The sequence below is a fragment of the Urocitellus parryii genome, chromosome 11, assembly GCF_045843805.1.
Source record: "Urocitellus parryii isolate mUroPar1 chromosome 11, mUroPar1.hap1, whole genome shotgun sequence".
In the NCBI taxonomy this organism is placed as follows: Eukaryota; Metazoa; Chordata; class Mammalia; order Rodentia; family Sciuridae; genus Urocitellus; species Urocitellus parryii.
In genome coordinates, this window is record NC_135541.1 from 116,199,648 (window position 1) to 116,215,598 (window position 15,951).

At 48.4% G+C, this 15,951-nt stretch overlaps 1 protein-coding gene across 1 annotated transcript; it reads right to left on the minus strand.

Annotated features, from left to right (window-relative positions):
• Positions 1–3,746: 3,746 nt before the first annotated feature.
• On the minus strand, positions 3,747–12,863 carry Slamf8 (SLAM family member 8). The gene is made up of 5 exons (XM_026407980.2): positions 12,754–12,863; positions 9,699–10,025; positions 6,464–6,769; positions 6,276–6,383; positions 3,747–4,265 (listed from the first exon to the last, which is right to left on the minus strand). Exons 1-5 carry the CDS (start codon positions 12,842–12,844, stop codon positions 4,201–4,203), a joined length of 897 nt encoding a protein of 298 aa, XP_026263765.1. The 5' UTR covers positions 12,845–12,863; the 3' UTR covers positions 3,747–4,200.
• Positions 12,864–15,951: the final 3,088 nt, after the last annotated feature.

The following is a 15,951-nucleotide window of genomic DNA, read 5'->3' on the forward strand; positions in this document are numbered from 1 at the left end:
AAAAACCCACTTGAATTGAACAACCACAGATTCTTTCCAGTTTTCAGTTTTAATATCCTATTATTTATATGAGTCAATATCTGCTTCTTAGTGATATGCTCCATTGACTCAGTTACACAGTCTGGGCTTATGTGATAGCTCTTCAAATATTTGAGCACGCATGCCCCTCTGAATTTTTTCCTCCAGGTTAAACATGACCAGTTTCTTCAATAATTTCTCATATGATAAAACTTCCAAATTTGTCGCCGTTACGATCACGCACACTTCAGTTTTCCAGTGTTCCCTGAGAGGGTGATCCCCAGAGCAGGACCCAGGTTCGTTGTGCTTCCTGGATCTAGGGATCGTCATATTTGGTGGTTTTATGGGCTGTTCCTTCAGGCTGCATTCCAGAGCAGGTGCCGGGAGCCATGGAGTCAAATCTGGAAGTAGGAGGTGCTTCTCTGAGAGATCAGAAAGTAACCAAGAACCAATTGACAGAACAGGTATTTCCACTTCTTCACAAACAATGAAATTCACCAGAGACGGCATTAATGTTTGCAGCTGTTGTCCTTCTCTCTCCCCACTCTCCTTTTTTTAAAAAAGCACCGAGTGTTCATATCTTCATTAATGAAAAAAAAAATGTTCTCTGCAACGCCTTTACCGTGGCCTTCCCGCTTCTCACCACTATCAAGTCACATGACCCCTTTGCCCTATCAGCGCTTGCGTTTGTCCTTGGCACAGAAGAATAGGTGCAAAGGCGGACCACATAACGTGAAATAAAAATAAGAAGCCAGGCGCAGTTCACTGGCCTGTAATCCCAGAGATCTGCGAGGCTGAGCGAGGAGGATTGCAAGTTTGAGGCCAGACTGAACAAATTAGCGAGAGTCTGTTTGAAAATAAAAAGTGAAAGAGGCTGGGAATATAGCTTAGAGCCCCAAGGTCCAATCTCCAGTAGTACACCCCCGCCACACACACACACACACACACACACACACACACACACAATGGAAAAGCAGGTTTGGAGAGGGCTCTGGTCTGATCATGAGCCTACTTGAAACATGGATGTATTTATTTATTTATTTTTGTATTGGTAAAGCACCCAGGAGTGCTTTACCACTGAGCTATTCCCTCAGCCAGTTTTTTTTTTTGTTGTTGTTGTTGTTTGTGGTTGGTTGGTTTATTTATTTATTTTGAGACAGTTTCTCACTCAGTGGCCCAGGCTGGCCTTGAATTTGTGGTCCTCCTGCCTCAGCCTCCTTCTGAGCGGCTGGGATTACAGGCCTGTGCCCCTGAACACGGCTCATGGAAATAAGGATGTAAGAGGTCATTCTGGGAGCCGCCTGACATCCGAACTGACGGGGGTGGGACTCTCTGCCACCCAAACCCGAAGGAAGGGGTGTTCTGAAGACCGCAAGGTTCCATGGGATGTGGCCTCCGGCTCTCTCTGGACCCTCTGCCGGTCCCTTCTCTTTGCTTTGTTTGAACCCAGCCACTCTGACCTTTCTTACTTAGGGCCTTTGCATTTTCCGTTGTGTCTGGAGCACTTTCTGCCCACTCCTTCACTTCCCTGGCCTCTGTCACCTTTTCAGAAAGTGACACCTTATCTGAGATGGACCCTTTGTCCCCAGCATATCATTCCCTCGCCTTTTCCTCTGCCTTATTCTTCTTCACAGAACGAGCCAACGTCTGACACAGACTTGCTCATTTATTGATATGGTATAGAAAACAAACTCCCTGTAGGCAAAGGCTTTTCTTTGTTCCCAAGTGTGACTCCCCCCCCCCCCCCGCCGGGTGCTCAAAGTGCACGTGTGGAACCCTCAATTCCTATTTGCGATGCTGTCACTTTTAAAGCATCCATCTCAATGCTTATGAGCACAAAAATTGGTCTCCTGGAAACCCTTTGTGTTTTTTCAGTAGGTTAATAAGTCTACGGGTTGACAAGTGAGTCACTGGGGGTGGGTACACTAGTTTATTGGAGCAGCGTGGATCTGTTCAAAGAGGCCCCGGCAGCTCACTGCAGAATCACTGTGTAGGCAAGGCTGCTAAGAGTCACTTTGTGAGGAAGAACCGTGGGCCCCACCCCCTTCACAAGTGCTCTGATCTGAGTTGAGACTCTGTGGATGAAGGGAGGAAAGTGGGGCAGTGGTGTGTGTTTTTTGTCCATGCACCAACCTTGGCTCATGGCTAGATCTTGGGCTTTTATTTTCCTTACATCATTTTTTAGGGGCAGGCCAGTTTTGTGCAATTCAGTGATCAGGCATGAGGGATGCTTCTAAGTGGCAAGCGAGGGCAGAACCAGGGGGCATGTACACTGTGCAGTGGGCTTAGGTGGAAGGTAATAGGAGAGAAGGAAATGGATGGGAATTAGGTAAATCCAGGTGAAAATCAGGGAGACTCTAAAAAGATCCATGAAGAGGAAATGCAGGAACAGCTGAGTGGAGGAGGGAGCCCATTTTACTGATCATTTGTGCAAAGTCAAGTGCTTCCCAGGCATCAGGGAGAAGAGAGAAGGTCCTAAGACAGGACTGACACCCTAGAGGAGAGACCACAGCCACTCTGGGTACATATTCAAAATCTACCTCTATTCTTTCAACACCTCCTTCCTTTCTATTATCAAGACTTGAGTGAGACTCAGAATAAAATCCAGTTACATTTGGGTGGGAGTTGACTGTGAATTTTATTAGCTACTAATTCGGGGGTGGGGGTAAGTTTAGCTAGTCAAGTTCCTCCCACTCTCTGGTGGCAATAAACAGCCCAGAGCTTTTCCAGACAGATCCACTCAGTAGCAGAATGTATTTTACAAAGATGGCCACAATAACATCTTCTATTCCATATGTCAAGGTGACCTTGACAGCCTCCCATTGAATGGTGGGGTCTTTGTCTCTCTCCTTGAACTTGGGTAGCTTTTCTACACTTGCATCTGAAAAGGAAAATGGTAGAGTCTAAAACGCCTCAGCACCCCTCCGCTCCCTCCATAATTTTCCTTCTCTGTAGCTTTTCCTGGATCTTCACTCCAAGTCTCAGGCAGAAAGATTTATCCTGAGCTGAGCTGCTTTTGTGGAAGTTGAGCAAGAACTTCCTATTGGTTGAGACAAATTCAGCATACATACCTTTTCAGTATTTCAGTATATATTTTCAGTCACTGTGCTAGAGAGTGAGGAGAGAACCTTAATGTCACACTCTGCCCCTCCTCCCCTAGATCCTGAAAGAGGGATGAAGGTCAATGGAGATGGTGAGGATGTCTATTAATAAGATGTTACCAGCCAAATGGCTTTCGTTCCAATCATATGGCATGTCAACCATTCTTAGTCAACCTCAACTGCAAAATATTTTTGAGGGGCCATGAACTCAGATGACCTAAAAGTTCTTCAGGCCAAAAAGAGAAATCCCTGTCCGCCACGTCTCAGCTTCACTTATTTGAGACCCTGTTCTTTTAATAATAATAAGTATTGGGCTGGAGGCTAGACTGGAACTGGTAATGTGTGATTAATTTTCTCTGTTCAAATGCTGAATATCTTTTTTTTTTAAAAAGCATTTATATATATATTTTACACATTTATTTGTTTGTGTGTGGTGCTGAAGATCGAACCCAGGGCCTTGCATGTGCGAGGCGAGCGCTCTACTGCTGAGCCACAACCCAGCCCCTGTTGAACGTCATTTAGAGCCCAGGACCAGAGCTGGAGACAGTTCTTTGGGGAATGGTGAGTATCTTGAATAATCCGTGTCCATTTGACTTGGAGAAAGTCCCGTGTCGTTGTTTTCTGGTAGTATTGGGTCTAAACCCAGGGGTGCTTTACCACAGAGCCACATCCTCAGCCTTTTTCATTATCGTTCTTTTTGAGTCGGGGTCTTGCTAAGCTGCCCAGGCTGGCTTCACATTGCCATCCTCCTGAGCCTCCAGAGGGGTTGGATCACAGCCGTGTGCCACCATTCCCGGCCTCCTGGTGTTCTTGAGGGAACGTCCTGTTAGTCCTGTCTTGTCCAGTAGTGAGAGCCAGGACGTGAACAGTGAGGAGAAAGAAGGGAGAGGTGTCGGAGTTTATGCCAATACTTTCTGTCTTGCCAGTGTGACAGCTGCCCAGGCTGTTCCAGGAATGTCATAGGAGGTAGAAGGTCCCTGAAGGTTTCCAGGTACCAGCTGTGTCCCGGGCGCATCATGTGCTTGGACAGGGGTTTCCTCTTGACCCAGTGGTCAGATTTTATTGTCTCTCTTGGCACTTTCTACACAAGGGGGTTCTCTGTCTCTGCAGCCACTCGGTCAGTACAGGTATCCCTCTTCTTTTTCCCTGGTGAGGAGATCAGAAAGAAAGTTACCCCTCTCGTGTTTAGGATCTGGCATACTTGGTCTGGCCCCAGGGCTCCGAATTCTGTTTTCTGTCACAAGGTCACCTTGGGCAAAGGGACATCTCTCCTTAGCTTCCATAATGATGGAAAAGGAAACTCTTAAGGTACAGGACGTTCTTCTTAATGTCTAATCTTGATGTGCACCTGTGCCATACATTAGCTGTAGAAGCTATGGGAAGTTAGGGCTGTGATGGACGGACCTGGTTAAATGACCAGAGGCCACATGGCAGACTTAGGACCAGCCTCCGAACTCCCTGTGTGGAGTCTCTCCACTGTCCCAGGTGGTTGAGTCCTCTTTATCCCTTGTCAATAGCCAAAGTTGCTCTTTTCTGAACCTTGAAAGATTAGGCTAAGTGAAGAAACCAGTCCCAGAGGACCACACCATGTGATTCCATTTATATGAAATGTCCAGAATAGAAAAAAATACAGAGAAACAGAAAGTAGATTAGTGGTTGCTTGGGGCTGTGGGAGGAATGGGGGAACTGGGGTTATGGGTTTCTTTTTGGGGTAGTGGAAATGTTCTAAAATTGGTGTAGTGATAACTGTACAACTCTGTGGATAGACTAAAAGCCAGTGACTTGTGCACTGTGTGAATTATATCTCAATAAAGCTGTTTTTAAAAAAAACTGCTCTTGCTAGGTGTGGTGGTATATCCTGTAATCCCAGCAGCTCAGGAAGCTGAGGCAGGACGATTGCAAATTCAAGGCCTGTCTCAGCAACTTAGTGAGACCCTATTTCAAAGTAGAATTTCCAATGGCCGGGGGTGTAGCAGAGTGGTAGAGTGCTTCCCAGTTCAGTACTCAGTATTGGGGGAGAGGGGGTTGCTCTTCTCTTGGTTTCAACCGTCTTTCCTTAAATCCTTAGGCCTCTTGGGGGCAAAGGGCCAGGGCTAGACCCTCCCCCTAGTAGACAGGGCCTGCAGGCAGAGTGCAGCCACAGCTGTTCCCCCCTGCCTTTCCTGTCCCCAGGGGAAGGACAAGCAGGAATCAGTCACATATACCCGCTCCTGCTCTCAGTGCTTGGGCCAACACTCTGGCGCTCCAGAACACACCCACCATAATGAGGTCTCTGTGCTCCTTCTTTGCTGACTCTGTGACCAGGAAGCTCAGGCCACCTGGCATGGAAATGGCCAAGAAGCCAGGTCAGTCTTGCTAGTTCTTTCAAGGATAGGCAGAGGCTAAGTTGGATATAGAGCCCAGAAACTGTTCTGATTTCAGAGTTTTCTATTCCTTCTTTTTCTGAAGAAGGTGGCCTTATCAGCTCCTGGCCAGGGGGGTGTTGAGATCCATCCATACTTTCCCTTGACAAATATTTACCAATACTGCTTGTGTTCTAGGAAGCACCGGACAGGCCGCATCGGTGACCCCAGCCTTTGCCTTTAGAGGGCTCAGAATTCAGCGTGTTGCGGGTACAAGTATAATTAGTTATGTAATTGGGGGTCATCGCTGGAGATTAAAGAAAGGACGTTAGCCAACCTGATGGTGGGGCTGAAGGGTTGTGGTCAGGGAAGTCCTCCTGGACATCCTTACCTTGAAGACCTAGTGGGAATTAGTCAAATGGACCAGGGGAGTGGCACATGCCTTTAATCCCAGCAGTTCAGGGAGGCTGAGGCCAGAGGGTTGCACGTTCAATGCCAGCCTCAGCAACTTAGTAAGACCCTAAGCAAATGAGCCAGACCCTGTCTCAACACAGGAAATAAAAGGCTGGGGATGTGGCTCAGCGGTTGAGGACCCCTGGGTTCAATCCCTGGTACCAAAAACGAAATCAAGAAGACCCTTTGAGTAGCTCAATGTGGTTGAAGACCAAAGTATGAAGTAGAGAGGACCAAGAAATAAGGCAGGAGAGGTGGGGGACAGGTCATCTGAAGCCTAAGTAGAGAAGGTCCAGCCTTCACCCTTCTCCCCAGTAGGTCCACCTCCTCCACCCGTCTCCTGCACCAGCAGGACCCCTACCTGAGCAGAGGCCACAGTGCCATGCGAAGAAGAGACCAACCAGGAACAGAAGCAGCGAGATGGGCACCACCACCAGTAACATATCCTTGTAGAAGGCATTCCCTGGTGCTGGACACAGAGGGGGAGGGTCAGAGGTGGGCTCTATGCTTTATAATTCCCTCCCCACTGACCAGAGGCCCATAGCTTACCTGCTTCGTGATGGCAGCTCTCCCAGGGGGTGACTGTGGCCAAGTCCCAGCTCACAGGGTTGGAGACAATGCAGGAATAGGCCACGTCCTTGTCTCCTAGTCCCAGGGAAACACTCAGCACCTGTCCGTCTGTGAAGAGGCTCTGTGGCTCAACACCAAAGCCCACTGTCCCCTCCCGTCGCCAGCTATAGGTGATATCACTGATGTTAGGGGCCCAGCAGGACAAGAAGGCCTGGCAGGTCTTGAGGGGCTGAGCATCCCCTGCTACAGCAATGAACACCTGGACCGTGGGCCTGGGTACCGCATCTGGGCAAGGACAGAAGAGCAGGTTACAGGGAGCCCGGGGGGGGGGGGGGGGCTCTGGCCGGGTTGGGTGGTCCTCTGGCTAGGCCTCTCTGGTTCTTGTTTGGCATTTCACTGCCCACAGAACAGAAGCCGATTCCTTAGTCACCAAAACTCTTCATGAAATGACTCATGTCACCCTTTTTGCTGTACCTCCTGCTGCCCCTCTCTGCCCACACTATTTAATTTGCAGTTCTCTCAAACAGGCCACGTTGTCTCGTATCTTTCTTGTTTCCGCATGGATCATCTGTGCATATATATATATATATGCTTTTTTGTTCTTGTCCTCCCAGAAAACTCCTACACATCCTTCAAAGCCCAGCTTGGATGCATTGCTGAATGCCTTGACTGTGAAGCCACCCCTGATATTTTAGATTTGGTGCTAGGCATCTCCAAGCACGTTGTATAATTCCCCCCACCCCCTTTTTTTTTTTTTTTTGTAGCACCTGTCTTACAATGTGTGGGTCTGCCAACAGGAGATGACAAGGCTGTAAGTCTGACAAGAAAGCGAGCCCATGCCTAGATCATGGAGCTTGTAGTTTGGTGAGGAAGACAGTGTCTGACAAGTGATGATGAATAACTAAGCAAATAATCACAAGGGTGCAAAATGCTGTAAAGGAGTCGCCCAGAGGCAGGGGCTCCGTCCTGTTATCTCGATAACCTTCTCTCTCCAGTGCTGTCAGATAGATAGATGCTTGATACCTGGGCCATGGAACAGATCAGTGTCCGCATGTCCCAAGCTGTGGCTCTCCGTTCCTACATAGATTGACGCGTCAATCCTGAATCTCTGTGGCAGTGGGGCCGGTGGGAGAGCACTCTGGAAACAACAGGAGGGCTGAGTCTCTGACAGCATTCCAGAGTCAAGCAGAGTAAAACCTCATTAATGCCAACTCGATCTGGTGGGATTTGTGATATGAAAAAAGAAATGATTTGCTAGGCGCACTAATAGTATAAACAAAGATTACAGGGGGGGATATTTACACCACTTAAGAGGACAAGCTGCTTCCAAACACGATCAGGCACAGTAGAAACACCCATTGACATTTCCAGTAACTGATCTGCTAATTCAAATCGTTCTTATCTATTGTCAAAGCAGAGCTCCCGAGGACGGCGGCTTGGCAGCTTCCTGCAATTAGTTCTAATCACGCTATGTATTTGGAAGCAATAAAACAGCAATTTCCTTAAAATCTGTAATTCAGATGCTGAGAACAAGGCAGTTGAGAGCTTAGTGGTGTAGGTGCTGCATGTATTATGGCATTCAATGTCCTCATTTCACATGTGTGGCAGCTGAGACTCGGAATGGGGGAGAGGTCCCAGGGAGGCCTGCGTGGTTGTCTAAGTTATTCATTGCACCAAGGCACTGGGCTAACGGGGTCACCAGGGTGCTGAAATACACCCAGTATTTTTCTTCTCAAGATGTGCGACCTGGTTCAGAACTTTGCGTCTCCAGAAAATCACTCCAGTTTCACATCAGCACCCCGAATGGGTCGCCAGAGGACCCCCGGACAGCCATCACTGCGGTTTGAGACACCTCCCCGGTTTGCTTATGGCCTTTCCCTCTCTGTTTCCCTCTTCCCAGCTTCTGTTCTTATTGTCGATTCTTAAATCTGAAACCCCTCCCCGCATCCCAATTTCTTTTATTTTTATTTTGTTTTCAGTCCTGGGGCTTGAACCCAGGGACAGTTAACCACTCAATCGTATCCCCAGCACATTTTTTTTGTTTTTGATTTTGAGACACGGTCTTACTGAGTTGCTTAGGGCCTCACTGACTTGCAGAGGCTAGTCTTGAACTTGCAATCCTCTTCCCTCAGCCTTTCAAGTCACTGCACCTCTTAATTATTATTATTTTTTAAAATCTTGACATGGGGTCTTGCTCAGTTACTCAGGCTAGCCTGGAACTTGTGACTGGTTATCCTCCTACCTCAGCCTGTTGAGTGGCTGGGATTACAGGTGTGTGTCCTGGTACCTGGCTAGCCCTTAAATTTCAAAATAATTTGTTTTACAATGATGTATGACTGAGACTAAAAGACCTCTTTTAAGAAATGCAGCTGGGTGTAGTGGCACATGCCTGTAATCCCAGCAATTTGGGAGACTGAGGAAGGAGGATTACAAATTCAAGACCAGCCTCAGCAAGTTAGCAAGACCCTGTCTCAAGATTACAAAAAAAAAAAAAAAAAAAAAAAGAGAAAAGAAAAATAAGGTCTCTGGGAATGTAGTTCAGTGGTTAAGCACCTGTGGGCTCAATCCCCAGTACTGGGGGGTGGAAATATATAAATGAATGTAGGGCTGACTGGGCACAGGGGTGCACACTTTTAATTCCAGTGACTTGAGAGACTGAGGCAGAAGTTAGTCTGGGAAACTTGATAAGACTCTGTCTCAAAACAAAAAAACAAGGAAAAGAAAATTGTTCCACACTTTGTATTTAGTCTAATTTGAATTTAATTTACAAATAAAAACCCCGCTGTGTCATAGTTTAGTATAGAACATCTTTCTTTTCCTTCCTAGTGGTACATAAAATAATGGCATGTTTTGTAATCTATGATGACATCTTAGAATTGATAGGTCAGGCTGTGTCCTAGATACTTTCGTAAGTGCCATTGCATTTCACCCTTTGGGCGTTATACATGGTGATATCACAAAATGCTCACTTTATGGACAAGAAAGGTGCAGGTTAGGGAGGCTCAGCGTTGTGTCCAAGCCTGCTGTTCCAGGGAGGAGCTCACCTGGGAGTATTGGAGAGTTCTCTTAGATAAGACGGCTGGGGATCAGCTGTTCTCTGAGTTAGCAACATGGTGTCTGGAACCCAGCTCTCCCCAGCTCCTGCAGCTCAGGATGCCTGTCTGGTGCTTTGTGGGAAGAAGGGTGTCGGGGAGTCAGTGTCAGATACACTCACCATACACCTTGAGCTGCAGGGTCTGGGTCCAGGCCCGACCTCCTGTGTCCACCATCAGCACCGAGAAATTGCCACTGTCTCTAGACTGCAGGGGCCCGAGCTCCAGGCTGAGGTTGCTGTGCAGCTGGGCTCTGCCCAGGAAGCGGGAGTGGTACAGAGTCTCCAGGGAGCCCCGGAAAAACGTGGCCAGGAGCTCCTCCGAAGGCCAGAGAGATCTCCACATGGCCTCGCGGACTTGGAAGCCTGGAGGATGCTCGGCCACCAGCAGCACGGAGTCCCCCACCTTGCTCAGCACTTGAGCACCAATCACTGCAATGGGAATAAGAGCTGGAAAAACAGAGACCCTGGTCAGTCTGCTGGCAAATCCTCTTCATCCCACTCCTGCATGCAGCTGTGCGGCTCTGGAGCCAATTAGCATCCCCCACCCACATTCCCTTCTCTTCCATTGAGAGTGCACTCTGCAGGGATCCGGTATCCCTGAACAGGAAGAGAAGCTGAGCCCTGTGTACCCGGGAGCTCACAGAGAAGACAGACAAGCAAGTAATTAAAATAAATTGTGCTAAGTACCGTGGTGGGAAGAATGGGTGTCCCAGGAAAACACTGGTAGGGTGATCGGGGACCCTCGCCCAGCCTTGAGGGGCTTAGAGAAGAAGTAGGTAAACTGAGACCTGAAGGAGGAACCTGAACCAGCCAGGTCAAGAGGAGGGCTGTCTAGAAAGGAAGGGGAAGTGCTATAGGCAGAATGTGCTCATGGGGCTGGAGGGAGAGAGCAAGTGTCCTGGGGAACTGAAAGTGGCTGTCTGCAGGGGGAGCAGGAAATGACACAGCAGAGTTGTCAGGGCAGCTGGCTCCTGAAAGCAGCATGAGAATTGGGGCTCTATCTGTAGAGCAATGGGGGTGGGCCAGGATCTCAGGTTCTAAGCAGCAGAGTGACATGGTTAGGAAGTCACTCCAACACTGGCAGTGGGGTGAGACTGAGACCATTGACATTCATTCAAGGCGGTGATGGAAACTTGAACTGAGATAGAGCCATGGGGTTGGAGAGAAGCAGGATAAATTAAAGTAATTATTATTATTATTATTTCATTTTTGTGCTTGCAATGCCCTCCCTGTTTAGGACCAGGCCGTGGAGAAGCTTAGTACGTTGTACTGAATTTGCTGTAAACTGACCTGTGCCTGGCACAGCAGTAGGATTCCATCCTGTCTCCTCTGGCTTATTTCTGTTCATTCTTGAAAACTCCTTGCCTCTTCCAGCCTTCCCCGTACTTCACTGCAGGCTACTTGCCCTTTCCCACAGTGGTCATGGATCAGCACTCTGACTAACCTTGTCCTTCTATTATTATTTTCTGTTTCTGATCAACATCGCCCACCAGACCCTGGGTTCTCCAAGGGCAACAACATTTTTTTTTGAAGTACTGGGGATTTAACCCAGGGGTACCCTACCATGGAGCTGCATACTTAGCCATTTTTATGTTATTTTATTTTGAGACAGCGTCTTGCTAAGTTGCCCTAGCTGGGCTTGAACTTGTGACCCAGCTGCTTCAGCATCTCCAGCTGGTCTTAGAGGCATGCACCACGGGACTGGGACAATATCATTTTTTTTCATCTTTGCACCTAAGATGCCTACCTGGTTCAGGTTATAGCAGAAGCTTGTTAAACTATATTGAATTTGCTGGAGACTGATCTTTATATGGCACAGCTGTGGCCCCTGGGGTACAGAGCAGAATAAGGACACATGTGTAATGTACCCAAGTGATGGGAATTGGGTTAAGGAGATATATTATGGATGTTCACTTTGCTGGCTACGATAAATCTTGTCCTTCAACCATCTCACTGGCCTACTGGCCCCAATCACCTCTATCCCTACTGGAGATGGCTTTACATACAGATAGAATTTCACTGGATGTCAATCAAGACCTAGGTTCTATCCAGTCCTGGCTCTGCCATAAATCAGCTGTGTGACCTGAGAACATCATCTTTCCTAAGTGTTAGTGGTCTTGCCTATAAAACAAGGGGGCTGTACCAGATCATTTGGGGTTGATCTCTTTTGTCACTGAGAGCCCTTTAAAAATTCATTTAAGGTCTGGGGATGTAGCTCAGTGGTAGAGCATCTGCTGAGCATGTGCAAAAATAAACAAAAATTATTTTAAAAATATCCACATGTCCAAAGTCTAGGACAATGTCCTCACATGTTCATTTGATTTGAAAATTTTGTGAATCCTTGAAGAGTTAGGCTCTTCTGAGGGTTAAGATATGATTTCCCCCATATACTTAGAAGTGCTGAAGGAATCTGCAGGGCCTTTGGAACTCTTGTGGCCAGGAACTTAGGTGGGGATACTGGACAAAACAGTCTCAAAGTCCCTGTGAGTCTCTGATGTTAACAGTGCGACTTGATCTCTTCCACACCCCATGACTCCCATCCCTGGCCCTGCAGGATCTGACCAATGTCATGTTGGCTACCTGTTGACCAAGGAGGGGAACTTGGGCATCAGACTGATGGAGGGATTGCCCCCCGACGAGACCCATATCTCAGCCATTCCAATACCACACCACTGCTGGCCACCCTCAAGTTCACATGGACCCTATTTATCTGACTCTTGCCTTTCCTCTTACTCAGTATCCACCTCCCCTTGCCCAGGCCTTCAGGGACCCCAGTTTTCCCACATGAAGCTGGAAATACAGTTCTCAGTTTGTAAGGAGCCCTGTTCTGCTGGGCCTTCATCTCTCTCCAGATGGTATATAGAATTCTCATGTGTTAACATTGCCAGAGCCTCAACGTTCCCACATTCAACTTTCTCTCCAAACCAGAAGTGCAACTGGCTCAGTTCTAACTGTCCTGGGCCACAAATAGCTCATATCTCCAGGATTCTGATGGTCCTAGTGCTGCCACCTCTTCCCACCCAGATCTCTTTGTCTCTGCCTAGCATTTGATGTCGCTCAAGAACTTGCTGTGCTTGCTCTTCTCTAGCTCTCCCTGGTTCCTAGGTTCACATTTGGCTTGGGGCCTGGACTGGCCAGCACAGCTGGGGACAAGCCATCCACCTGTCCCACTCACCTTCCCAGAGAAGCAGATTCCATAGGAAGCACGTGGCCATCCTTCTCCGGAGAAGCAGGCGAACTCCTTCGACAACCAAAATCCAGCACATCCCGGGCCAAGTGGATGCATGGAAGGAGCTGCGGTCCTTCTGGAAAGTCCCACATTCAGAAGGAGGAATCTTGACTCAGAACAAGATGCCCTGAAAGTGAAAACATCCCAAGTAAAGTGGAAGTTGGCTGCCGGCCTCGCTGGGTCTTCAAGAGCCGATTCTTGTAAACCAGGCTCTTTCCTGTGCACATGGTTGTCTAATGCGTGGTGGCAAACACCCCTGCACAAGCTCATGTGTTTCTTGCTGTTACCAGAATTTCCTGCATCCAAACCTACCCACGGAGAGCCCTCAAAACTGCAATTTCTACCAAGTTGCTTCTCTTCTCTTTCCTAGACTTCTGCCACCCTCAGGATAAAGACTGAATTGTTGGCTTAGATGGAGAGGCTGTTTGTTTTCTCCAGTCTGGCTGCCCACATCCCCTCTGCTCTCTGGCCTCCCCAGCTAGAACTACCTCTTTTCAGAACGGCTCCTTTCACACTTCCATGTGTCTTATTTTTTCCTCTATCAAGAATGCTGTTCCACTTACCCTTGCAGGCTGGGCATGATTCTAAGGCCAGCCACGCTCCAAGGCCAGGGAGAACCCCTTCTCCGTTGCCCTTATGTGTACCCCACTCTTCCCTTAGCATGTGGGTTGTATCAGTTTTCGGTTTTCATGAGCTCTTTGGCCAGCAAGATCTTGGATTCACTTCTTTACTCCCCTCAGGGCTTGGCGCGTTATAGATGTTTAAGGTCTAACGAAGCTGGATGCAGCGGTGCGTGCCTGTAATTCCAGGGTACTTGGGAGACTGAGGCAGGAGGATCACAAGCACAAGGCAAGTCTGGGCAGCTTAGTGACATCCTGTCTTGAAATAAAAAATAAGAACAACTGGAGATGCAGCTCAGTGGTAGAGCACCCTGGGTTCTATCTCCAGTACTGGAAAGGGAGGCTATAATCTAACCAATGGGCAAATGAATTCTAGACACAGGTCCTCATTTGGTTTTATGTAAGCCCTATAATTCTCACAAAGGGCGTTCTGATAACCCTGGTCGAGGTGGGAATTTTTATTTTTATTTACTTATTTTTGCTACTGGGGATTGAATCCAGTGGTGCCTCACCATGGAGCTACATTTCCAGTCTTTTTGTTTTTGTTTTGAGACAAGGTCTCACTAACTTGCCCAGGTCAGCCTGGAACTTGTGATCCTCATGCCTTGGCTTCTCGAGTTGCTGGCATTACAGGTGTGCAGCACTACACCTGGCTCAAGGAAGGCTCTCCAAGTTGCTACCACTGGGGAAGGGTCCTGATTGTCCCGAATGAGGCTCATTGGGTAGTCTGGTCCTGTCTGGTCTGTGACTGACCGGTCACTCACATTGCCTGTGACCATACTTTGAAGTCAGCCAGAAACGAGGCATACAGTGTGTGGGACAGAATTCCTGCCCTTCAGATTCTCACAATCAAAATGTAGCAACAGAAATGCCAGGAAAGGCCAAGGCCTGCTGGCAGAGAGGCACTGCTCTGTGCCAATGGGCCATCCACAAAGCCAGCGCTGCAGAAGGGAGCGGGAAGGGGTCTCCACTCATGGGCACAGGGTATGCTTCCCGAACGGGCAGAATTCGAACGACACCTTGAAAACGGGCATTATTTAGATAGAAAGAGGAAAAGGGGAAGGCCAAAGGTTGGGCGCCGGCCATGAGCATGGAGAGTAGAGCGTGCAAAGACGTGGCCGTGGGATTGTACCAAGTAGGCTCCAAGGACACCAAGGGACAGCAGGAGGAATACTTTAGGATGGTGTGAACTAGTGATTAGCAGTAGTGGGAAGGATGGAAAGGGAGGGATTAGATTACAGAGGCCTGGAATAGTGGGCTAAGTTATTCTGGAGGTCAGTGGTTCTCACTTTTGTTCAATACTGGGGTTCTTAGGGATCCTGGCTCAGTGGGCGGGGATGGGCCCAGGAACCTATGGTTCTAACAAACATTCTTCTCTAGGTGACAGTGTGGCCAGTGGACTGAGGGGATGCCATGAGAAGCACTGATTAGAGGCAGGGGACTGTCTGTTTTGGGCTAGGGTAACTTCCCAGTGAGAGGACAGAGTACAGGGCAGGCTGGGAGAGAAAGAAGAGACAGGGAAGCCTGCTGAACAGCCTGTCATGCTGGTCCTGGTAAAGGAGAAGGGCCTGAAGTAGGAAGGAAATGTCGGCAGTGGAAAGAAAGCTGGGTTTGAGGCAGAGGGAGAGTCCTGGCAGAATTGGAAGCTGCCTGGCTGTAGGATAGAGGCCAAAGGAGGGGAATCATTTATGACTCTATTGTCAATTCTATCATTCATTCATCTGGCATTTATTGAGCATCTACTTAGGTGCCAGGTGCTGGGGACACAGAGATGAAAGGCTTAGTTCCTGCCCTTAAGGAGTTCAGAGTTTAGAGGAGGAGATGGAATATGTAACCCAATAATTACAATCAGTGTGGCAAGAATAATGCTGGAAGTGTGCACGGGATGCTCTGGGAGCCAGAGGGCACAGGCCTGCCCCCGCCTGGGTGGGAGGCTTGGGAAGGCTTAGTGGAAGGGCTGGTGTCCCAGGTGTCTTAAGGGTACAAATGGATGAGGGAGGGTGGGATAATAGCTCAAGCTCTAGGTTTAGACTTGGGATCCAATCTTGGCTCTAAAATCATGCACAAAGTCACCTCTTGGCTTCCAGGTGCTCATCTGCTGAATGGAGGCTGATCATAGCATGTACTTCTCAGTGCTGCCAGTGAACACCTGTAAGGGTTTCTAATGCTTCTTGCATAGACACAGTGAGCACTCAAACATTGTCATTGCTACAAAATGGCTAGAGATGGGAGAGGTGAAAACCGCCCAGATGGGATAAAGGTGTGTTTGAGGCTGGGTAGCCCCCTGCTCTGAATCTCTGCTTCCAGACTGGGAGCTCCATGAAAGCAGGACTGAGTTACTTTATTTCTGCAGCCTGTCTATTGCCGAGGACAGGCTTTCCAAGAGGGGATGGCTTCCAAGCATCTGTCAGACTGGATGGAATTATTCTGGAGAGACTGGGAGGGATGCAAGAGGGGGGCAAGCTTGGAGCGAGATCCTGAATTCCTTCCAAGGAGACAGCAGGCAATCATTGTCCCTCGTAGC

Coding starts and splice junctions, on each gene's coding strand:
- Slamf8 (XM_026407980.2), bottom strand. CDS start 12,844: ATGTGCTGGATTTTGGTTGTCGAAGGAGTTCGCCTGCTTCTCCGGAGA. Junction 6,770..9,698: donor CCTGCAGCTCAAGGTGTATG/GTGAGTGTATCT, acceptor GTCCTTGCCCAG/ATGCGGTACCCAGGCCCACG. Junction 4,266..6,275: donor GCACTGTGGCCTCTGCTCAG/GTAGGGGTCCTG, acceptor TCTCCTCACCAG/GGAAAAAGAAGAGGGATACC.